The sequence below is a fragment of the Psittacula echo genome (assembly GCF_963264785.1).
Source record: "Psittacula echo genome assembly, chromosome: 2".
NCBI lineage: Eukaryota > Metazoa > Chordata > Aves > Psittaciformes > Psittacidae > Psittacula > Psittacula echo.
In genome coordinates this window covers 21,885,976-21,910,474 of record NC_137737.1, presented here as the reverse complement: position 1 = coordinate 21,910,474, position 24,499 = coordinate 21,885,976, and the positions used below count along the sequence as shown (strand labels likewise).

The window sequence follows — 24,499 nt, the reverse complement described above, 5'->3', positions numbered from 1 at the left end:
AATTCACACTTCTCTTCCATTGTAAGTTACTGTTCACAACAGAACACTGAGCTAAAAAGCTCGTAGCGTTTTACTATTCTCTTGTTCCTTGGCAGGACTCTTATTTATATAAGATTAGTGCAGTCAGGCATTAGATGTATAAACCAGAAAAAAAACAAACAAGGAGAAAGTTTTCACACTGTTCTTCATACATGAGTTTCAGAAATAGACACACACTACAATGTAATAGATTAAAATGAAATTGTTTTAAAAAGCAACAAAACAAACAAACAAAGAAACCACAAACCAAAACAATCCCCAAAACAAATACAAAACTTGCATCAAAACATATAATCTCTGGAGGACCCCCACACCTGGAAACTAATGTCATCCAAGCATTCACAAGAGTACTGTAGCCACCTAAACAGCCATTTCTCTGCTTTATCCAGAGCCTCTGATGAGAGTTACAACACATGCAGGCACACTTCAGCCCCTCACCTTCCCCCACCCTCCTCAGGTAAGGAATCGACACCAACCTGCAGTTGGGGGGTGGATCTAAGGTGATGTCAGCCAATTCCTTCTGAATCCTGTGGCAATAAAAGCAAGAGGGAACAAAGGTAAGTCACTGTGTGGGACAGCAGTTAACACATACACCTTACAGACATATTGTCACCCCGTGTTTGCAACACTGCGTTAGAGAGAGGCGCTCTCAGCTGCAGCCTCCCACCAGTCCAAACACACTAAGCAGGACAGGCACCTTGTAACAGAGACTGGCAGAAAAGCAGAGAGGTACAGTGCACTGAACCCAGACAGGTGCACAGTTGTGTGCTCCCCTGAGGATGCCAGCCACACAGGGGCAGTGGAAAAAACTATCTGCTTCACTCTGCCAACCAGCCTGTAAATGAGGGAAAACCTCTGCAAATGTGATGCACCAAGTGCGAGGAGGAAACGGCACTTTGAAAAGGAATTTTGTCTTGCTGGAGCAAGAGAAACAGTCATTGCCGAACTGCCTCTCCCCTTTCCCCCCTCAGCTTCCCATCACCATCCTGAGAAAAAACACCAGCCCCAAGGGAGTGAATAACTGCGCCATTCCCAAGGACACTTAAGGGAAGGTGAATATCTGTTTCCAAGGCTCCTGCACATTCCTGCCTCCTTAAATTCTCCCCTCTCTTCACCCTCAAAAACCACACAACATCCCTGGGTCCCCTCCCTCAGGACTCCAGACGCTCCCTCTCTTCACCATGTTCAGACAACACCCTGTCCTCTCTGCCCAGACTATTCTGGGCTCACACTGCTTTTGCCACAAAACACCCAACCAGCTATCATCCCCTTCCCTGGAGTCCATTACTGTCACTCAGGCTTCCCCTCCAGATTTCCCCACCCAGCACTCAGCCTGCCTTCCTTTTCCTTTAAGATCAGCCAGCTTCTTTTGCCTCGTACATGAGAGCCACAGCCTCTGTCATATTAGGTAGCTTACAACCTTCTTTTTAAAACATTTAAGGGCACAATATATAAACACCACTTGCCACTACCTATGTCACATTTGCCATGGTAACTTGCTGAGTGGAGATCTGGAATAACCAAACTGCCTAAATTCTACGAGGCCACAGAGAACTTAGTTACATGGAAGGGCATTTGCATTTAACCCCTGTCACTTTTAACACCTACAAATACACCCTTTCTGTGCTGCCTGGCAAAACTGTTCAGTGAGGCAGCTTATTGTTCTTGCTGAAGTACTGCAAATTTGCTTGGAAACTTTCATTTGTCAGTTTAGCTCCCTGGAGCAAGATGGTGTTGAACCAGAAGAAACACAGATCAATGGGAATGGGTAACTTGTAAAAACTAAGTGGTTCCAAAACTTTGTCCAGGTGAAGAAATCTGACTGATGTAGCTGTTCTGAAACTACTGTTCTATGCAGGAATCCCTTCCCCATGCACACATTATTCCGGGCTACTTTAGAGCAGAATGTCCACAGGTGAACCTGCTGTGGATTATTTATTCCAGTCAACAGCCAACCATACACATAAAATTCAATATAAGTGATGATCAGACAGCAAAACAGTAATATTTGGTGGAAAAGATTTGGGGCTATCTTACACCACTTGCATTAGAGTGCACTCCCCCAGAGCAAGCAAACTCAAAGCTCTTCACAAACATTAACTGATCACCAAAGAAGCAAAAAGTCACTCTAGATCAATTCCAACCTACAGAACTGACATCAAAATGCAACGCCTTGCTCAGGACCACATAGCTTCCAGCAGCAGAGAAGGAATTAAGGTCCTACATGCCAATCCTACACCATCCCTGTAAGTGATGCCAATAAGGAAAAAGGAAGAGACAGGGAATAACTGAGGGACAGAATAACATCTTGGAGGAAGAAAAGGCAGTAAAATATTTGGGATGGAAGAGGAAGAAGCAGGAAGAGAGAGCAGAGAGCAGTGAAGTTGGGCAGACACTTGCTGCACCAAGACTGAAAAAAGTGAGACAATGGCAGCTTCGTGTGGAAAGGCTGATCTCGAGGGCTAGAGATGAGGAATGGGAGCAGCAAGGGAGCAGTGGGGAATAGAGCAAAATACAAGGAAGAAGGAAAGAAGATGCAGCGAATTGGTGAGAAAACCGACTGCAGCCTCACCTCTTGGCACTGGTAGATAGCAGCTTAGAGTTTTTACTCATGCTGACTTTGCTTTCCTTCTTCTTAGGTGTGCTTGTCTCTTTCTCTGTCTGTTGGTTGGAGGATGAAGATGAGGAGGAGCTGGTGCTGGCCCTCGAATCGTCATCCGACATAGCGACCCCCCCACCACACACCCCAACCTGGAGAGGAGACACCATGGGGCGTGGGGAACAAACAATGAACACAAACACACAGAGAAAGGCTGCTGACAATCTCGCTCTGTGTTTGGGCCATGCTCCTTTTAAAGGGTCCTCGTGTCTGCCTCTCCTGTTCAGGCCCCTATGGTCGAACCAGCAGGAGCAGTAGCCTCCCCTGCACTAGTAACACCGAAGATTAGGAGGGAAAAAGAGACTTTTAAAGCTTCCTCTCAGAAAGCATGTGCGAAATGAGAGAAGAGACTGGAAGGAGGACGACTGTGAGGATCAGGGAAGCTCAACACAATTCCTTCTAATCTCCCCCAAACTGCACACACAAGAGGAGCCATCACCACCCACCACTATCCAGCCTAGGGGTGTAGGAGATAAAAATGGAACAGCTCCGGTCCCTTGGGTTCCCGGGAGGCACGTGGGGGAGGTGGGAAGGGATGGGGCTGGAAGGGGGGTGACCGTCGCCAGCACTAAAATGGAAGTGGGGCATCACTGGCAACAGGGGGGAGACCCTGAACCAGGATCTCTGACCTGCGGTGGGTAAACCCCTGCCTGCTGGATTGGGTGTTGGGAGCGGGGGGGGGGGGGGGGGGGGGGGGCAAGGAAGAGGGGGAATAGATGGGAATGGCTAAGCAGGGAGTCGGGTGCATGGAAAGGACCCCCTGAGGCCCTCTGCACCGAGGGACATGCAAGCAAAGGGGGAAGGGAACACCGGGTCTGTGCTGAGGAGGGTGCCAGGGGGGAGGAGATGGGCCAGGGCCTACAAGGGGTGAGAGCGGAGGGCCTGGGGAGGCCGGTGGCAGGGAGAGTGCCGGGGGGTGTCGGGGGGAGACAGCCCAGTCTCATTCGAGCACCTAGGGGGCACGGGGCAAGAGCACAAGCACAGTGGGGTACCAAGGGCAGGTCCGCACCCAAGAGGGGCGAAAAGCCGTCGAGATGGATGGGGGGTGCAGGCAGGGCACCCCGGGAGAGTTAGGGCGGCAGCGAGGGGGGCAGCCGCGGGCCCGAGGCGAGCGGCGGCAGGGCAGCAGCGGGCCGGGGGGCCGGAACACGGCCGCTTCCCTCCCAGGGCCCCTGGGGAGCCCCCTTGCCCCCGCCGGGCCGCCAGCGCTGCCGCCCCTGCGCCGGGAGCAGGGGGGCCCGGCCGAGCTCCCCCGGCCGCGGGCCCGCAGGGCCAGGGGGACAGCGGTACCTGACAGCCCCGGGCGCGATCCCCCTGCCCCACCGGCTCTGTCGCCTCCCGCCCCATCGCCGGGCCGCGGCCGGCCCTGCCCCTCGCCCCTACCCCCGCTGGCCGGCGGGGAGGGCAGCGGGGGGTTGCCCCGTCCCCCTACCTCTCCCTTTGTGTCTGGCTGCTCCTCCTCGGTGCGGCTGGGCCTGGCCACTCGTGTCTCTCTCGCTGGGAGAGAAGCGGAAGTGCTGCAACAGCAACTATTAAACAGGCAATGGCTTCCCTGGCTGCTCCCCCACCGCCGAGCGGGGCTGAGGGGCGGTGGGGCCGCGACGCACCCGCTGCCTCACGCGGAGCAGGGGCCGGGAGCTGAGAGTGGGGTCCCGAGGGCACCGCGTGTTCCCATCCTGCTCCAGCGGGAAAGGGGCGCCCGGAGGGGGACGGGAGTTTTTAATGGAAACCCTCTGGAAAGTAACCTGCAGGGTGGCGGGGCGGCGGGGGGATAAACGCCCTCCGCGGCTCTTCTTCTGCTTCCGTGCAAGAGCCCCTCAGGGACGCGGTCGAGGCAGGTGGCTGGGAGCGGGGGCAAGCTCCCGGGATGCTTCTTTAATGCTGAGTGGGGCTACCAGGCTGGGGGTGTGTGTGTGCTCGCTTTCCTCCTATTCTTACAACTGTTTCAACCCCAAAGCTTATTCCCTGCCTCACCTGCTTTGTCCCTCCGACAGCAGCAGCAACTTCTCACCTGTCTCAGCAATAAGGGGGAATTCGAGGGTGTGTGTGTGTGAAAAAAAAGAGCCCAGCCCAAAGTCACCCCCCCCCCCCCCGGCAAGTCGAAAGGAATCCCCGGCATCTTTCCCCGTCTCTCACCTGTTTCAGCCCCAAAGCAGCAGCTGTGTCCTCCCTTTCCTCCCCCGGCTCAGCGCCGAACCCGCAGCAGGAACAGCCGCTTCCCACTCGCCCGGAGTTCAGGATTCCATTGTCCCCCACACTGCACTTGGTGACATCACTGACACACAAAGAAGGGGCACTTCGTGATGTCATCAACGCATGCTGGGAGAGAAAACAAAAATCCTGGGCTTGGCAGCGGTACCGGGAAAAACCCCCTTCAATTTCCCGAAGGTTCAAGTATTAGGGATTCTTTTCTCACCTCTCTTTTATTTTCCCGAGTCCCCTGACGGGGAGCTCGCCTGCGGGAAGGGCACAGCGGCGTATTGTATTTGCGAGGCATTTTACTCATCTCCCCGCACCTCTGCCTGTCGATCTCTCCCTCCCTGCCCACCGAACGGAGAAAAGCGATTTGGCCGGAGCGACCCGCCACCCGCAGCACACGCGTGGTCCCCCCCCGCTCCGTGTGCTCCCGCGGCGCTGCCGGATCCACTCGTGAAGGGACAATAGGGATCGGCGTTCCCACCGACCTCCTCTGGGGCACATTTGGCTCCGTGCCGCCGATCGAGGGGTCGCCTGTCGCATTGCTGGGTATCTTCAGTGGCCGAAAATACTATGACTGTCAACACCGCGCATCCCGGTAATGGACGGGAGTTTGTATTGTCGCTCTTCCTCCCGAGGGAGGACCTTGAGGTTATCCGCAGGAACGCGGCTTCTGCCTCGACAGAGCACTGTCGCGACATGACTCCTTGAGAGTCCCGGGGACTCCGTTGCAAAACTGGGGCCGCCGGAGCGGCGGGGGACCGGGGGGAAAGGAAGGGACACCCCGGGGCTAGACGTTTCCTCTTCATAGCGACTGGGAGGTCGGGGGACAGCCGAGGGGGGCTCCTCCTGGAGCCCTGGCTTCCCACCCCACGCTGCCAGGTGCTGCCTGCTCCCGGGATCCCCCCGGTTGGGTAGGGTAATGGATGCCTGTAACTTCTTTCGAGGACCCTTGGGAACTGAAGAAAAGTGGTGTTAGGCCAGCTGTAAGCCTGGGGATGCTGAGGCTCTCTGCCGTTGGACAGCAGCTTCACGCGTTTGTGACTCACCACAAGGTCGTGGCACTGATCTTTCAATGTTTATATCCAGTAATCCTTGAGCCAGAGATGCCCCTGGAGAGGACACCCACGCAGGGGCAGTCTTTGTCACTCTCCTCTGTTTTCCTGGACCTCTGCATTTGCTGCTTCTCTCCTCATTCTCACTCTTTCTCCCTCCTCCATTTTCTGCACACAGTAGCACCTCATTTCTCCTAGGTCAATAGCCAAACTACATACAGTCCCCACAAACCTGCTGCGTTGTCTTCTATTAGGTTGAGCATTAGCTAGGTACAACAGTGACACTGTCAGAGTCATCCTGACAAAAGGGAATTCCAGTGAAGTGTCACACTTCCTGGTCTTTGTGTGGTTTTGTTTTGGGTTTGGAGATTGTTGGGGTTTTTTTGCTAACCTTCCTCTTTAGTCTTTATCACCTCTAGTACCATGTGTTAGGCCTGCCTCGGTGAATTATCCTCCAAAAGCTTGCTGGCAGAGCCAACCTGTGCAGTTTGACCTATGGGAATAACACTTGGGAAGCCATGGTCATCCTTCCCTTCAGTAGCTGTGGAGCTTTGGCATCTCTGCCATTGACAACAGCCTCAAAGACATAATAAGTGTAATGAAAACAGGCATTTACATAAAGGCAGGTGATCTCATCACTTCATGCCCCTCACTGATGAAAGGGGGGCAGAATTCAGCTCCTATGTATTTAACAGCAACTAGCTATTCTGTCAGCATTCTCTTAACTACCCCAGTAGGCTGTGGAGGATGGTGGTACAGCATGGTACACGCCAGGTGACATGCAAGATGAGAGGACACCGAGCAAGGTGATCAGGCTTCATAAATTTCACTGCTTATAGAACTGCTTTCTTAAAACCAGAAAATCTTCGCTTTCATCACAAACAAACCTTCAACCCTTTCCTGTCAACACAGGAAACCTGCACCAAAGTCAAATGAGACAACTAATATTAATAATGAAAGCCCTCTACTTCTATTGTAATGGGCAGGGAAAACTTAGAGATTGTTACAATATCACATACACCGTTTTCTTTTATTATGCTAATAACCTTGGTAAGGGGTTATCTGCAGACTAACCTTTTCTGCAGCACACAGTCCTTGGTAACCCTGTTCAAAGTAACATTATGATAACCAGCAGCAGCGGTTATTTACTTTGAAGCCTACCCAAAAATGCATTTGCTGAAAGCACCTAGTAATGTCATCGCTTAAGCAGCTGTTACAGTGGCAACTCCCATTTTATGACTCACTCCCTAGGTCATGGCTAGGACCAGATAATGGGCTGTTCTCCTGTGCTACCTATAGCCCTGATGAGAGAGGAGCCAAGAAGCTGACTTCTATGGCCAGAAATGTTTTTGCAGCTTGCCTTACTCCCACCCATGATTGTCCTCTCAGCCCTGCATGGACACTGAAGAACTGGAAGTGAGTGTAGAACATGATCCTTTTTCCAGCAAACAGGAGAACTAGCTCCTCTAATCCAATCTTTTCCCGGTTTGGGAGTTTTGACAAAACCTCACTGATCTGCTTCCTTTTCTGTGAAGTGTGCGCACTTTATCAGGTGAACTTTCCTTCTTATCAGTGCCTCCTCTCACTGTCTCCTTACTTTCCTTTATTAGTTGGGGAGAGGACTTGCAGAGAAAGACTGACCCAGATTATTCATTTTCCCTGTGCCCCAAGTTTTTTTAATCAATGGCACCAGCTCAGTGTAGCGACTGAATAGGGTTAGTCACTTTTCCCTCTGGGTCAAGTTTGGAGGAGGCTGCAAAGCTAGATGACTGGAATCGAGTTCCTTTGGGGCTTTGAGCTTAATTCACAACAGAAGCTAGCCCATTCAAATCACTGTGAGCCTCCTGCTAAAGGAAGGTGACTGGGATTAGTTCTGTTGTACCATCTCAGTTCCAGATACATTTTCAGCGTTATTCCTGGCTGGTCTGTTTGGGGCTGAGCCAAAGCAGCTTATATTTCCACAAATTCCAGTGAGTTTTGTGTCAAGCCTTTTGTGGGGGAGCAAAAAAGAAATGGTCATCTGTTTGGCTCTCCTAATGTCAGCTTGCTGATAATGTCACACTTGCAAGCCATACACATGCTGATATCTCACACAGTCCTCTGATGACACACTGTCCTTTTTGTGTGACCCTGTAGTACAAGGTGAGGTAGCAAGGAAAAGCTACTATAGGCTCAGGACTTATGACACAGCTATTTGAATAAAGTTAATTGGGCCAAAAGAGGAAGGAACTGCATTCAAATGAGAGCAAATGTAACAGTCAAAACACAAGTGACTCATTTATGCGACATAAGGGTAGCGAATTTACAGGGTCACTCTTCAGTTTCTGCTCACAGTTATCCTGCCATAACTTAATGATGCAGTCCCTTGCTGTAATTTTCTCACACAATACAGCTCTTAGTCCTTAGAGTTACATCTTTTTCAATTCCTCACAAAGGAATGAAAGGGTCCACAAGCAGAAAAGGACTTGTTTCCTCTCTTATTCCAGTGCTAAAGAGGACTTGGTCATGGAAACAAAGTTCAGGCCTCATTGTCAGACCCCTGTTATTTCCTGCTTGGTTTTAGTTTCATTTGAGACTAGTCCTAGGAGCTCTCTGAAGGCCTTGTTGAGTGGGCAGAAGGACTTGAGATCTGTTACATGTTTTGACCTTGTCAAAATCCTGGTCAAACTCCCACACATGTGGAGAGTGGCTGGCAATCAATTCTGAAAGCTTAAGCAGGGAAGCATAGCTGCATATAACTGTACATATCTTCTAACGTGTTTCTTTTATGCGTGTCCTGGTATATGGTCTGGTTCATTTTGGTAACTGAAAACCTGAAGATGCTTAGATCAATTCAGCTTCACAGCATTGTAAGAAATTTCATGAGATGTGTTTCCAGAGGCTTCTACCTTGCTTCTGGTGATGAGATTGAGCCTTAAAATTGCTTTACCTTGAAGATACGATGATTCACTGCTTTCTCAGTTTGCCCGATATATAGCTAGTACTTGGCAATCAGGATTGAGAGATACAGGATGCTTCCCCTGTCTATGTCTCTATCAGTGACTCCATATTTCTGATCCTCATTTTCCCTCCTGTAAAAGTAGAGAATGATGTGAATCAGCAGTTAGACTCAAAGCGTTAATAGAGGTGGACATACAGACTTCACCCTTAGCCACTCATTAGGCCTTTCTCTTCCTTCCTTTTGTGCCTGATGGATCTGATTTTCTTCAGAATGCTGCCTACCCAGTGGTCCCTTGCAGTAGCTGTCTCTGCTTTTCTTCTCTGTCTCTGCTGCACACAGGCTCCCTGGATTACTGTATTCCAGACTCCTTGACTTTTCTTTTCTGGCACTGCATGCTCCCCTAGTTCAGAATATTTTCCTATTTCTGCTTCTTTTTCAGTTTACAGAAACTGCTGCGTTATTGATCATGATCAGCTTTCAATTTCTACATACCACTTTTCCTTGGCAGCAGTACTCAGGTCCAGAAGAAACTCAGAAAGTGGAATGGCTATATTTGATTAAGCAGTAGATAGACTACCATCAATCACACCTGCCCAGGGCAATTGCATCCTTGTTGGCAAGAGCCTGGGAGAGGTGTTGGCCAACATGACTCAGACAAAAGGACTCCTGGAGGCAATGGTAACAAGCAAATATGCAATTTTGCCACTCTTGTGCTAATTTGCAGGAAATTCCTGTAAGGGTGGTGAGGCACTGGCACAGGCTGCCCAGGGAAGTTGTGAATGCCCCATCCCTGGCAGTGTCCAAGGCCAGGTTGGACAGAGCCTAGGGCAACATGGTGTAATGTGAGGTGTCCCAGCTCATGGCAAAGGGTTGGAACTGAGTGACCTTAAGGTCCTTTCCAACCCAAACCATTCTATGATTCTATGATTTAAACTTGTCTTTGCTCTTCATTTGTCACCACTATATGGCCAATGGTAATTGCTACTGCTGGACCAAATCCCTTGTTGAAGCTTTCCACTACAATAATAGATGGTTAGGTTGTGACATTCCTATGCTGGCATAATACCAGGTGTGGCCCAGGAAAAGCTGGTGTAAAATACTGTTTGGCCAGCACAAACTCTACCTCCTGATGTTGCATTTTGCCTGTACAACTGTCTTGCCTGCACAGCTATCCTAATAAATCTTTTTCTGGTGTAAGCTTAACTTCAGAGTGTCTCTGACTTGCAACAGAATAGTCAGAGGGGAAAACTGCTACGTATGGCTTATTAATAGTGTACACTCAGTTTATGCTTCTGCCTTTGTAAGGTGCTTTGATAAATTCAGATGAAAAGGACAGTGTTTTTCATACCATCATCAGAATGTTACAGGTTGACTATAGACTCCGAAGATGTACACTGGAAAATCAGTTATTGTGGAGATGCATATCTGCAATAAGACAAATAAAATGTCCGTCAGCCAATTGTACTGCATGGGCTATTTAAGAACTCAGCGATAAGTGGACGAAGTTATTTTTCTGGTATCCAAGACAAAAAGGTTTCTCACCATATAAATAATACTTACACCTACAGTCCTTTCTTTCTGCCGTTTCAAATATTTTTCAGTGTCACAGCATGGGTTACTCTGGCTCAGATGAGCTAGTACAAGAAAATCTGCTTTGCTTGCTCATATGCTGAATTGGTAATATTCTAGTTTATTCTTTCTACTGAAAAATTGAGTGATTCCCTGTCTGCTCCAATTCTGTGGATTTGTCAGTCCATGTGGGGAAAAAATCCACATGTCCTAACTTCTCAGAAAATATATTTAGTGAGGATTTCAATTGAGTCTTTCAACCTCTGCCTCCTCATCTAACAAAGGTTCTTCTCAACAGAGAAAGATCAGGAAAGGTGTTCAGGGCTCAGTAATTTCACTCTGTGGCTTGACTACAGTTCAAGACTTCAATGGTCTTCAACTGCAATTTTTCTCCCTAGGCCTCCTTATTATTAGAGCCCTTCAAAAAGAAGCAATAGAATCACTCAGACTTTTACAGATCCCTGATGCTGCGTTCTTGAGAAACCAGTATATAGCATTTCTTTTCTTCTTTTTTGTCTAACCAGCACATGGAAGCAAAGAATAGAACATGCATCTGATTGTTAAACCATTACTTGCATTTAACACTTGAATTATATATTTTTTGTATATATCGAGAGATAATGCGTTTTTCATTAGCCACGTAAAATCCATAGTTAAAACAAAAAGGCTTATGCTATTAAAACTCCAGCATTAAAAAAAACCCTTCATTTCAAGGTATCATAAATGCCATTGTCTACCTTTTTTCTTCCTGATATAGGCCCATGGCAACTCTGAAATTATGCCAAAGGTTATAGAAGTGTTCACAGCATGGACTAAAACTTCACACATTATATTTTCTCATTATCTCTTCTCATATTCATGATCACAAGATTTCCATGTAGCATCTTCAGCAATTGCTTGCATGCAGTACAAGCTTAGGAATCCTAAACAATTCTGAATATCTGTAAAAGGCTTCTTTTTTTGTTGTTAAATAACCTTGTGTTGTTTTGCTCTCTTCCCCTACAATCAATAAAAGATTTGAAAATCCCATAAAAGCCACATTGGAAATGTGACTTCTTGATAAGCTGAAGAACGTCATGGGCTAAAGGGCAGCTGGATATTTCAGGCTTTGTTCACAGAGGCACATTTCACATCAATACAATTATGCAGATATAATTAAACAAACATAAGTCTACATGTAAACTCCTGTCCCAACTTAAAAATACCGTCTCCAGTTCAACTGAAGCCATTTCCAGAGCATAAAAGTCAAAACTGGAGAAAGACTCACTTCTAGAGTGTTCACACGAGAAGCTATACCAGTGTAATTGTATAACATTGCATAATACAATCACCTCTTTTGTTGCACAGACATGCTTTGGGAAACTTTATCCGTGGTGTAACAAAGTTGCTCTGACAATCTTTTTGCTTGACATTTCCATTGAGTTAGGACTGAACCAGGAGGACCTTGCTTTGGTGCTATGTTTGCAATCCCTTCTCAAAGAATTTATTGCAGCTTTTCTCTCCCTTTGGCTTTTCCTTCTCTTTCCTTTTCTCCACAGCCTGAAGCACTGCCTTTCTCCATATTTGCCTGGCTATCTGCTTTTTTTTGCCTTTTCCACTTCTTTACAAGCTTGTTTCTGGCTTTTCTTAACTCCCTGCAAGTAATTCCCTGAATTTTGGCCAGTGTGTCCTGTCAGCCAAGTTTTTTTTTTCTCCCATCTTCCCATATGGAAGGCATACAAAATGGACAATCAGTTCCTTCTTACCCTTCTTTCGAGGTGGTATGGTGGCTACTTCTGTAGCAAATGCCATTATGTTAGTTCCGTCTTCTTATTTCCTGCTTCTCCTAGGCTTACAGGCTGCTCCTTGAAGTGCCTTGCAAATGGCCATGGAGGCAGCTTTCTCTCAAGGGACCACTAACATAGCAAATGCTCTACAGCCTCACTGATCCACAGTGGCCTGTAGTTTGAGAGACACTCCCTATTGCATCAGTTGGCATAATAAATACAGGAACCCTCTGAACATCAACTTTTCCTTCTTACAGCTTAACTGGTATTTAGGCATTACCATGATATGAACACGACACAATACCATAATTGCATAAATTTAATTTGTGTTTCTAAGAGTTTTAACTTCTTTTTTTTTGAACAATACCCCAAGTCAAATAAAAAAAAAATCAACATCATAGAACCTGATTTAGTAAGACATTTACCCAGCCTAGAGACACATGGCTGGTAAGAAAGCAGTCATGTGTATATGTTTAAAGCATGTCAGAAGGACATGCCCCCCACACCGAATACAGTGTTTAAGGTATCAGTAAAACTGCACAGCTCTGTGGCTCTTTGGGTGGAAATCATACCACACCCTGGGAGGGTTGGTTTACAAACTGAGGCTGAAAAAAGACACTGAACAGCAGACGTCAGGAGTGCTTTCTCTAACAGGTATAGTCAGGGGGGCAGAGAAAAATCCTTTCATTTGCTCTTTGAATAATTGCACACAAGTTGCTGTGTCCCCAAAAATGAGATTTGCAGTGCAAATCTCAGAATTTGTCTATTGCAACTACAAACTACCATCAGTCTTTACAGGATAGGCTGATATGAAAGGCATATTCATCTCATTTTTTAAAAACAGCTAATAATGAAATGGAATATTACCATTTTTTTTTTTTTTTCCTAGGAATTTTTTGGCAAGGAAATTGGAGATTTTTCAAATAGCAGAGACAGGACTAACACGTTTTTGATGCCACTTCTAAATTCTGCCATTATTTTTGTTTTAAACATCTGCTGATCTCAAAAGATGCCCATTTATTTCTCGTTGATGTCATAGAAAGATGATACCTTCCTAAATATACAGTGTGGCACATGACAAACAAAACAGTACAGTCATCTGCAGTCTGGGAAACTGTGGGTTCATTTATCATGACAGTATTTCACCAGTTTACCTTTTATTTAAACTCATCAGGCCCCATGCACTGACTGATGAAGTCAATAAGATTCCAGTTTAATCTGTTTTAAACCAAGCCATTGAATAAGAGCATATTTTTGGAAGGAACTCATTAGTGGTGATGCTGCTGCTTTCTGCAACTCCAAGATGGTCATCAGGAGAATCTTCTGGTTGCCTTAATGTCTCTGCAGCAGCCTTGTGTTGTGTTGTGGCCATGTACCCGTGTATTGTGGGTTTCTTTAATTTAGCTGCCTTCATCTCCATTCAGTTATGTTTTTTCCCCTGCTGTGAAATATTATTTTCCCATCTTCTAGTTTCTGTGCTACTGGCAACCCTTCATCTCTGCTTATCAGAAAAGCAAGCGAGAGGACAGTGTCACACTTCAGTGATTTTTTATAAGGTTGGGATATATTGGAGGCTTTACAATAAGATAACCTGGCCAATGGAGTTTGTATATATGGATTTTTCGGTTTTGTTACAGCAATGGGATTAGCTAGCACAGTGAAAGAAAAAAAATGAAGAGAGGGATTCTGATTTTGCCTTGGCATAACTCTATTAAGTTCAGCAGGCTTACTCCAGATTTATGCTGGAATAAGGGTAGTTCAAAGTCAAGCCTAATGGATCAGTTTACAATGCTTTTGGAGGCATCGGTTTACTCAGTCACTTGGAAAATCTTTCTTCCCTACTGCCAAAGATCTGGGACAATTCACAATTCTTATAGATTTGGGGATCTGCTCTGTGTTGTGTACATGTGTTTGCTTCATAAAATTAGGAATCTGTAAAGTCAACCTCATACAGCAAGCCCTGCCTTCCCTTGTGCTAGAAGGCAAAGTAGAGAATAAGATGAATAGGGAATTTCCTGCCCCTGTGCAAAGACAAAAGACAAAAAAAGCTCATGAGTGCTGACCTGTAGCAGAGCTGGATGTAGCCTTCCAGCCAGCGATGGCTTACACAGCCCTCAGAAGCAAACTCTAGCTAGACACAGATCTGAGTGCTCTTCTTGTTCATGGGGAAAAAGATGCCAGCAGCATGCTGTGAGGAATCCTGTACTGACTGATAGGATTTCTCATAGCAGAGCCCATGCTGAACAGCACTTTTCCTTCATTGCAGGAAAGGATCTTGGTTCTGCTATTAAAACGGCTTAATGTGCTACCGTTGTTCTGTAACAAAACAGGCTTAAGCAAGTATGTATGTATGGGGGAAATGACTGTTTTCTTCCCTTTATCAGTGGCAATTACATGAGGTAAGCTTATCAACTTTGACCACATGCTACTATGATAATTTTTCTTCTGAGAAAAAGGACTTTGTGGTAAGTGAAAATAGAGAAATATTGCTGTTTGGAGCTTTGTTGACAGATTTTTTAGTCCTTCCCAAGGTGTGAAATCACACTTGGCAAGAAGTATCTAAACACTAGAATGTGTCATTTAGTGCCCTAAGTGTTTATGTCCAAACCCCTGCCACTGATGACACAACACGCTGCATGAACAAAAGTCTGTTGGCTGGAATATGAACTGGTTTCCTAATTTGCACCTGTGTGTTGGCAGACAAGCAGCCATCAATCACAGACTCCAGTCTGTGACTGGGTACAGCGCTATGGGCAGGGCTGGAAGCAGTTCTCAGAGTGCTGATGGGAGTAATAGCGTAAGGAAAAAACAACAGAAGAAAGAAACAAAAGGTACTAGAATTACAGGAAACAGGGCTGGAAGGGATGTCAGGAGGCTGGACTAACTATACTTGTGTAATTCCTGATAGATGTGGTTAAAAAAAATCTCTTTGAAACGCATTATGGCCACAGAGCCACATATACAATTTGTTAGAAACAAATCACTCTATATCTGTTAAATCTTAAAGCACCATTCCAGAGCAGTAGATGGCAGTTTGACTTGCTATACGAAAGTTCCTATATCTTGTTTTATTTGAATATGTAAAAAGTATCTATATAAAATACTTATCTGCAGAATGGAAGAGTTATAGATATGCATGATTTTTGTAACACTCTGCCAAGAAATAGAATTTTACTAGAGTAAGACTTGTCTAGCATGCTTGAAATCGGTCTCATAACCAGCTTGTACAGCTTTCATTTTTATTGGTGGATTTTGTGTTTAAGAAGTAAATAAAAGAAGACACTAAAAAATTAAAATTAACTCCTATGCCGCTAAACCATCTTTAGAAAGGTATCAAGGCCAGGTCTCCTCATTAATTTCTGTCTTCATTAGCATTGGAAGAACAAAGAACAGCATTTACTTTATATTCTAAAGATTAATTGAAGCGGGGGATGAAACACTGAAATTGAATTAGTAAATTATTAACCAATTTCTAAGTAATAAGAAATAATCTATTACAGAGTCTTTCCCTCCGTCTAGAGATTAGTCTTAAGGATTTGTCTTTAAGAGAGAAGGTGGAAGGAATAAGGGGATACAGTCTAGAGACAATCCATCAAGTCAGCTGCTGGAACATTAATAATGAACACCTTTGAACTTGACAAGTCCTCCTGATCTCTTTCTCTTAACTGTGACTTACAAACTGTCCCAGGGCTCCTGCTTCATCTAACGGCCTCTTCTTAATTTTCGCATTAAAAATGCTCCCGTTACAATCACAGCAGCTGACAGCGCAAGCAACAGTTAACAAAGCCTGGATCTGGCAGCATGTCAGCTCAGGAACTCCTTCCAGCCTGCAAATACAACTCCACCCACTCACATTTTCAGGACTGGAGCCTGGTGCCAAGGCAGCACTGGCGAAGGTGGTGGCTGGGGAAGTGGGGATTCTGGCTTCTTTGATTTCCGAGGCTGCCTGTGAACAACAGGGTTCTTTCTTCCTTTATGAGTCAAACCTCGCTTTGTTGGCTGGAAGGTTTCCCCACCACTTATTTCTAAGATTAAAACCTGGTTTACTTTCAGAAACTGTAATAAGTAACATGAGTGTCCAACTGAAACCGCCAAATCTCATGAAGAGTTCTGACTAAGAGGAAGGGTCTGACTCTCACTGTGAATACTTCTCAATAGACTTGTTTTGAAGGTACTTAGAATCATAGAATCAGAGAATAGTCAGGGTTGGAAAGGACCTTAAGATCATCTAGTTCCAACCCCCCTGCCATGGGCAGGGACACCTCACACTAAACCATGTCACCCAAGGCCTCATCCAACCTGGCCTTGAACACCACCAAGGATGGAGCATTCACAACTTCCCTGGGCAACCCATTCCAGTGCCTCATCACCCTCACAGTAAAGAATTTCTTCCTCATATCTAACCTAAACTTCCCCTGTTTAGGTTTGAGGCCTTGTCCTGTCACTACAGCCCCTGATATCCATCCCTAGTATCCCTATAGCCCCCCTTGAGATACTGGAAGGCTGCTATGAGGTCTCCACGCAGCCTTCTCTTCTCCAGGCTGAATAGCCCCAACTTTCTCAGCCTGTCTTCATATGGGAGGTGCTCCAATCCCCTGATCATCCTCGTGGCCCTCCTCCGGACTTGTTCCAACAGTTCCATGTCCTTTTTATGTTGAGGACACCAGAACTGCACACAATACTCCAAGTGAGGTCTCACGAGAGCAGAGTAGAGAGGCAGGATCACCTCCTTCGACCTGCTGGTCACACTTGTTTTGATGCAGCCCAGGATACGGTTGGCTTTCTGGGCTGTGAGCGCACACTGAAGCCGGCTCATGTTCATTTTCTCTTCGACCAACACCCCCAAGTCCTTCTCCACAGGGCTGCTCTGAATCTCTTCTTTGCCCAACCTGTAGCTGTGCCTGGGATTGCTCCGACTCAGGTGTAGGACCTTGCACTTGGCATGGTTAAACTTCATAAGGTTGGCATCAGCCCACCTCACAAGCGTGTCGAGGTCCCTCTGGATGGCATCCCTTCCCTCTGGCATATCAACCGAACCACACAGCTTGGTGTCATTGGCAAACTTGCTGAGGGTGCACTCAATCCCACTGTCCATGTCACCGTCAAAGATGTTGAACAAGATCAGTCCCAACACCGATCCCTGAGGGACACCACTCATTGCTGGTCTCCAGCCGGACATCGAGCCATTGACGACAACCCTTTGCGTGCGGCCATCCAGCCAATTCTTTATCCACCGAGTGGTCCACCCATCAAATTGATGTCTCTCCAATTTAGAGACAAGGATGTCATGTGGGACAGTGTCAAATGCTTTGCACAAGTCCAGGTAGATGACGTCATTTGCTCTGCCCCTGTCCATCAGTTCTGTAGCCCCATCATAGAAGGCCACCAAATTGGTCAGACAGGATTTCCCCTCAGTGAAGCCATGCTGGCTGTCACCAACCACCTCCTTGTTTTTCATGTGCCTTAGCATGCCTTCCAGGAGAATCTGCTCCAAGATTTTGCCAGACACAGAGGTGAGACTGACTGGTCTGTACTTACACCTCCAAAGGTCTTTCGAAGCAGCTCACAGTGATGAGATTTTAATCTGTGAGTCTGTCTTGGACCCTGTCATATGGGATGTGCTTGCAGCATGCATGGAAAGACTGGGGAGTAGAAGGTATATGGGGTACCCACAACTGCCCAATGGAGGTTTTGGCTGTTCTAAACTGCATCACTCAGACCTCTGGTCTGGAAGGGTTAAAGCTTTTACACCAGGTGTAAAGCTGTCTTCCTCTCTGCCTGTGTGATACTCTCCTTCTGCCCTGCCTCATATATGCATCTCTCAGCTCACAATTCCAGCCCACAATACTTTGCATCCAGACGTACTCACACAGTCTTTGCTCAGAACAACTGTGGTTTGTCCTACAGTCTAAATGTGCTTCATAGTCTATAAGGACCTATGAATGGCCTTGATGGATTCTAGAGATGGGAGAGGACAGAAGAAGGAATTTTTTAAGAACTTCTACCCTGTGGTACCTCAGCTGTGCCAGATTTCCCTGTCTGGGCTGCAAACTGTGCAAACACATTGCTCTCTCTCAGACTTTGGCTTAGGCTTTGGTGAAAGCCCACAAGTAATGTACTAAATTCTTTACTTCCACCTCCAGTCTTAAATGAATAGCTTCTTGATTCATTGTACCCTATGCATAGGTTTAATGAATGACTTTATCTTCAGGGATAAGCCTCCTCTCCTGTGTGTCAACACTCCTGCGTGTCAACACTCCTGCGTCCTCCTTCCTCCTCACCCTAGCACAATGGCTTAGACCATCCTCCAGGTACTTCCAGGAGTGGGAAGTTGCAGAAGGACACAGGTAAAATTGTCCTGTGCTTAGGTTCACTTTCACCCCAAATGATGCTCCTCTTGTTCCATTTTAGCTACAGTTCTCAGCTCACATTCAAGAGGAGCCTGAATCCAATTTCTCCCTTTCCCCTCCCTCCAAATGAGTGTTGCCTCTGGTTTGTAAACAAGGAAACAGCTAAGCACTTTGAGCGGTTGGTTCACAGTGCATCCTACATCTGAAAAAGAGTGAGAGGAAACTCTTGGACTTGTTCTGCTCAGCTTCACCATGTGATTGGGCTCTAAACCATGTCAGACGGAAGGGCAGACTTTCAGTGATTGCCTCATGTCTGGCAATACTGGCTGTTGAGGATTTCTCAGCAGAGTTTTCACTTGGAAAACCCATTCCTTCTTAAAATGCTCTCAAGATGCTGTGTGTGAAGATGAGCTTCAGTAGCATCCACAGCAAATGTGCTTCTGGATGTGGGTCTCCAATCTCTCACGCCTGGTGTACAGTACACAGGGTTCTGCCCATCCTCCTGCTGTATAAATACATGCTGCAGCTATAAAACATAGATGAGGGGACCCTGAGCAAAACTATTCTGACTACAATACATGTGGGGCCCCCTGTCAGCACTACTCTGTGCTCTCTTCCTCTGTGCCTCAGGGGCGAGCTTACAGTCTCCGAAAAATTTTGTTCTCTCCTTAGAACCCAGGCCCTTTGAGTTAAACTGTTACAAGGGAAGATGCAGAGACAGCAGAGGAACAAGGGATTTTCTTGTAATTTGAGCATTTATTTCCTTCTTAAAGATGCAATTGTTTAAAATAAGTGATGTTCTGGCAAAGGCTAGTTACACCGTGCCAGACAATTTTATCATCACAGCCCATGAAGGCTCTAGTGCGCAACATAAAGCTGCTTTGCTTTCTGACATGCCAGTTTTTCAATGCCAGGCCTCCCCTGGTAGTGCTCCATTCCTTTCCGGAGCTTTTCTCCTTCAAAATTAGCCCCGCCATCCCCTCCAGCATCCTTGTGCTCTCCTGCAGGTATCACCGGAGCCGAGCCGAGCCAAGCGGAGCCGTACGGCGACAGGAGGGGGAGCTCGCAGCGCGCCGGCCTTAATCAGGGACTTAATTTAGCAACGCAGCAAAATCATCACTGCGGCTGAGGTGCCCGTAGGGCCCTTCTCGGGTCTCTCCCCAAAGGGAAAAGGGGGAGAGGGGTATTTTGGGGTTGAAGTTAGGATGGAGCATTAATCTAAATTAAAGCGGAGTTGAGAGGCGATGAGGCTGCCAGAAAGCAGTGGAGCGGGTGGATCTTAATATGTATTTACAGAGCTAGCAACCATGAATAAGATGCTTCCACTGAAGGTAAGTAACACTTTCACTCTGACAGACTGAGGCACGTTCACTGCTGGTGTAGGCTTCTCAATTCAGCTGAGGTGTAAAAGGCTGTGCCCGCTTACACTAGCACTGAATTTAGCTGTTTATCTGCTAGGCAACCCAGAAGCAATGCCATGACAGAGGGAAAGCCTTTGTTTTGAAAGTGAGACAGAAAAGCATTAACTACCAGTCTCATCATAAAATCACAAGATCAAAGGATTGAGCTCTTTTCTTCAGTATAGATTCAGGAGAAGGATATTCAAGTGTGTGCTATTACATGGAGCATTAGGGACATGGTTTGGTCTCATGTGCAAATTTTCTGCTATACCTTTAGGCCTGAGGCAAGGCTCAGCCCAAGTTAACATCAAGCTTCATGGAGTTGGGATGCTTTCCTAAAGAATTCCTCTTGGACTTGGAGGCACCACCCCTTTCCCCACCAGCCCTTTTCTTTTTTTATACTTTTCTCTGAGAAGTCAGCTGAGGGCAGAACCTGGAAAAACTCCCAACCTGCCAAAGCACCTTTCTGAAGCCAGTCCTTGCTAAGGATGCAGAGGAAATTGCAGCTTTCAGGTTGCATTCATCAAGACCAAAGTAACATCAGCTATTTTGGAGCTAAGCCACAAGGAAACCTTGCATTGGTTTAACAGCAATAGTGTGAGCAGGTTTTCCTGACAGAAGGAAAAGACCAAGTCCCGTCTTAGTGATACATTTAAGAGAGATTTATTTTACAGTCCCCTAAGTGCTGGCATAAGTCTCCTGTATAAATTCCATGAAAATTCCCAAATTTGAAATCCAGCACTCTCTCACAAGATATCTTTCTAAGGTCAAATATCCTTCCCCTTATGTAAGCTCATGACCTTCATTATAAGTGCAAGCTGGGCCTTTGATTAGGAAAAAAGTGCCTCCCACTTGAGCTGGAGGAGAAAGAATCTAGATTGGATTAAAAATATTTAGTGCCAAATTAAAAAGTTTCCCGAGGAGTTCTCCCAGATAGTGGGTTGTATCTTCCCTTGCTATAGCACAGGAGCAGAGTTCTCTGCAGGCACAGAAAGCTTTCTACAGATACAGTCCTGTGACACATTTAAACAGAATGAACCTCGTTCTTAAACCTATCTAAAACTGTAAGTGGAATCATGAACACTGACCTTAAAATGAAAAATGATTTGCAACCTTTGCAGCTGTGTCTTTATCATAGTGCCATAATTTGAAGTATTTTATCCACTCAGCTACACAACCTTACCCTTCATTTGCAGTTTTCATTTTACCTACAGAGTTCACCTAAAATCCACCAAAGCAAGAGGAACCTACCGAGTATTACAAGGGGAAAATTATTACTAGCCATATTTTATAGCAATGCTGTAAAGTTCAAACGGCAGGAGTTGTGTATACACATCACGTTTCATGCAAATTACGCTTAATAGTTTAAAACTGCATTGTATTTTGCCTCCTGAATAAAAATGCTTCTTTAGTTAATTTTCTAATAATCTATGTAACTTTGGGGAGCTAATTAAGGCAAAACATTCCAATGTGCCTTTTTAGCTGCTTAAATCAAGTGGCCTGATTTTCAGAAATGCTGAGTACTGAAGCTATAGTAGATAGTTAGCATCCCTAATCAACTGGTCATTTTTATGCGGTTAGTATAAATTCAGGAGCCCTATGTGAGCTACCTATGTGATATTTTTGGTTTAATTATTTTAAATGCAAGTCCATAGCTCACATTAAGGAAATTAAATCTAAGAAACATTTCTAGCAAGTTATGTTTCCTCTCCCTTCCCCTTACTTCTTCAACCTAGCTGTAGGAAAAGATATCAACCTACAAGACTATCAATGTTTCTGTAGCTTCAGGAAAATGCTGATATTACTTCTTGATCACAAAAGGAGCATAATTAACCCACATATGGATAAGGATGTCTTCCAAGACTGGAAATGGAAAACTCATCAGGAGTGCATACAGCACACTGGATCCAATACACACTCTTCACTTGGACTTCTTGGCTGCCTCACACCTGGCTGGCCTGGAGTGCAGGCAGAGCCACACATGACTCTCTGCCCTCTTTCATGGTGACTAACACAGAACTGAAGTCTGGCTTAGTGAGTGCTAAACTATGGTTTATCTTGCCTGGAATAGAGTTTTGGATACATTAATTTCCAGTGTGCTAACACCATCCAATAGAAATACTTTGAATCCTAAACCTTTGACTTGGGTTATATACAGATTTTGTACTGATGTAACTAACAAAAGTGCTAGCATGATTTTTATTATTCTTTTTTTTTTTTTTTCCTAATCCAGGGACATCTGGATTAATGAGCTGTAATCTCCCACAGAATCAAATCCCCATTAGGCACTGCCTTGAAAATTGCATGCTGATAACTTATTTTGAAGGGCCAAACTGGCTCCTGATACAGATTCGAAATTCTTATTGAAAGGGATCTGCCTTGGAAAGGATGGAGGTGTCATGTTTTGTATCACTGCATTGGCTGCTGGAAGCAGCTGTGCTTTCTAGTCATATGCAGAATAACTGAGGTCTCGGACAGGGTGCTGAGATTCCCATGGCTGAGCACGTCCAGAAAGGTTTAGACTTGGTTCCTCAGGAACCTACTTTTTTCCTCAAAACATAGAGGAACATGATGACAAACTAATTCTTCCGTGCTGGATGCCATGTTATAGAAAGATTTACAGAGCTGTTAGTAGCAGGTGCTTTGGCTGTGCTGTTTACCGCTTCAATGGGAGACCAAGTAAGATTTTTATATTCCTCTCCCATAATACTTAATGAGAAATATTTATGCTTATGTTGGAGATATGCTTTGAGCCGTGATTATTGGCTGCAATTTTGCCATTTAATGCAATGTCCAACTTCAGTACTCACTGTTATGAGGCAACATTACGAGGCAGTGGTCCTTGTCGTGTGATCTTACAAAACATAGAGAGCAGTTATCGTTTAGGAGGCTGGAAAGGTCTGTGAATGCTGGTAGTGAATTATGAAACTGTTAATTTTTTGTGTCCTGAATCTGAAGAGCAGCCAACCAAAGCAATGTGCCTGCGGTATATATACACGTACAAAAATACACACAGGCACACACGCATAAATAGTACAGTATGGAGACAAAATTCAACTCCTCAAGTATGCCCTGCAACAAGTATGCTAAAATAATTCTCAAATACATTGTCTCTAAAGTGCCCCATAAACAGAATAGTGCTCAGACACATTGGACCCCAATAGCAAGGTACCATGCATGTTACTCTGTAATACTTCACCCAAAGTATCTGAATCATCAGTCTTACTACCTTCCTTATAAAATGGGCCAAGGGATGGACACAATGTCCTATCTCATGGTTGGCTATTTGTTGGGCCCCCTAATGCAAGGAGGAGTCCGAGCTCTGTTTCTGAGGGAAAGAGCTGACGCAAAGCTAATTCAAAGGAAACATAAAGGACAAGACCCTGGTGGGGCCAAACCACTGTAAGTATATCAAAGTGGAAATCTGCATCAGCTCAAGATGTGCTTCGAGAACCCAGAGCCTTAGTGAAACAGGGTGTCTTTTTAAATATCTGTCAGCTGTTACAGGTCAGATTCACCATGAAACTGAGGGACGAAGACTGCAAAAGTGCTTCAGGCTTTCCCCAAATATTCATCTTAGTAGGACTGTGTTTGAGGCACAAAACTTCCAGGAGGATTTTAATTCTTCTCACGGAAAGATGGTGAAAGTAGAGAGTGAACAGCACTCATGCATGGGTTTGTAAGAGGGTGGAGAAGGGTGTCTCATGCCAAGGAAATTGTCAAATCCAGAAAAAACCTGTCAAAAGCTGCTTTCACAGAAGCTTTCTTTGGGAGAACTGTTCTTCAAGCAAGGTCTCTTGGGGCTGTATCACACAATTCATTAGAGAGAATTGGTGAGTAAAGTAGTGGCAATGATCTTCGAGAAAACATCCAATTTCCACTTCCCGTTTTATCAGACACTGTCAGGAAGTGTTACACAATGCTATTAAGCAGCTGTTACATTTCTCCTTAAAGATGGTTGAAGTAATGCTGGTAGAGAGCCTTGCTCTCAGTAGATCTGTGAAATGTGATGGAAATCCCTCTAACCCCCACCTCACAGTACTGTGGAATCTTAGTTGTCCTGAATGATTTTTCTTCCTGAATTCAAGAAATTCCAGCTTTGTTCTCTGCGATGTTCCTGGGCTAGGCTTTAACATTTTTCTTGCAGAGATGGGTGCTGCCAACAATTGTCACTTTGTATGGTTCCATGTCTGGGTGAGGCAGAAGCGGAGAAACAGGAAAGAGGACAGTGGGAAAGGAGATAGCCCTTAGACTGACGGAAGCTGGTCCTAGCAACTACTTCCAGCATGGTTTTATTTGGCTGCTGACATGCAACAGTTCTGTAGTGGCATCTACACTCTGTTAGGAGACCCGGAAAGGAATTAAGAGTGTATGTTAAACCAGATCTCACTGGCTTTTTTTGACATCCTCCTGATTGATGCCAGCATAAATGAAGAGAATCTGACTTTAGGGCTTACAAAAAGCCCCCACATTTCTAAACTTCTTTTTTTTTTTTGTGTGTGTGTGTGTAATTAAAGCTGGCAG

General features: G+C 45.6%; 1 protein-coding gene across 2 annotated transcripts in view; it reads right to left on the bottom strand.

Annotated features, from left to right (window-relative positions):
* The window catches only part of LOC308218173 (ubiquitin-conjugating enzyme E2 E2), a gene marked incomplete at both ends in the record, with an annotated part of 320,704 nt that overhangs the window by 39,473 nt on the left and 256,732 nt on the right, over window positions 1-24,499 (bottom strand). Inside the window, 3 exons of one of the 2 annotated variants that reach the window (XM_080611909.1) lie at window positions 516-566; window positions 2,612-2,790; window positions 4,835-5,008. The exons of the other annotated variant lie outside the window; for it this stretch is intronic. Of the exons in view, the coding sequence (XP_080468035.1) occupies window positions 516-566; window positions 2,612-2,790; window positions 4,835-5,008 (404 nt within the window). Of the gene's footprint in view, window positions 1-515; window positions 567-2,611; window positions 2,791-4,834; window positions 5,009-24,499 lie in introns of those variants that run through there. 2 annotated transcript variants of the gene reach the window in all.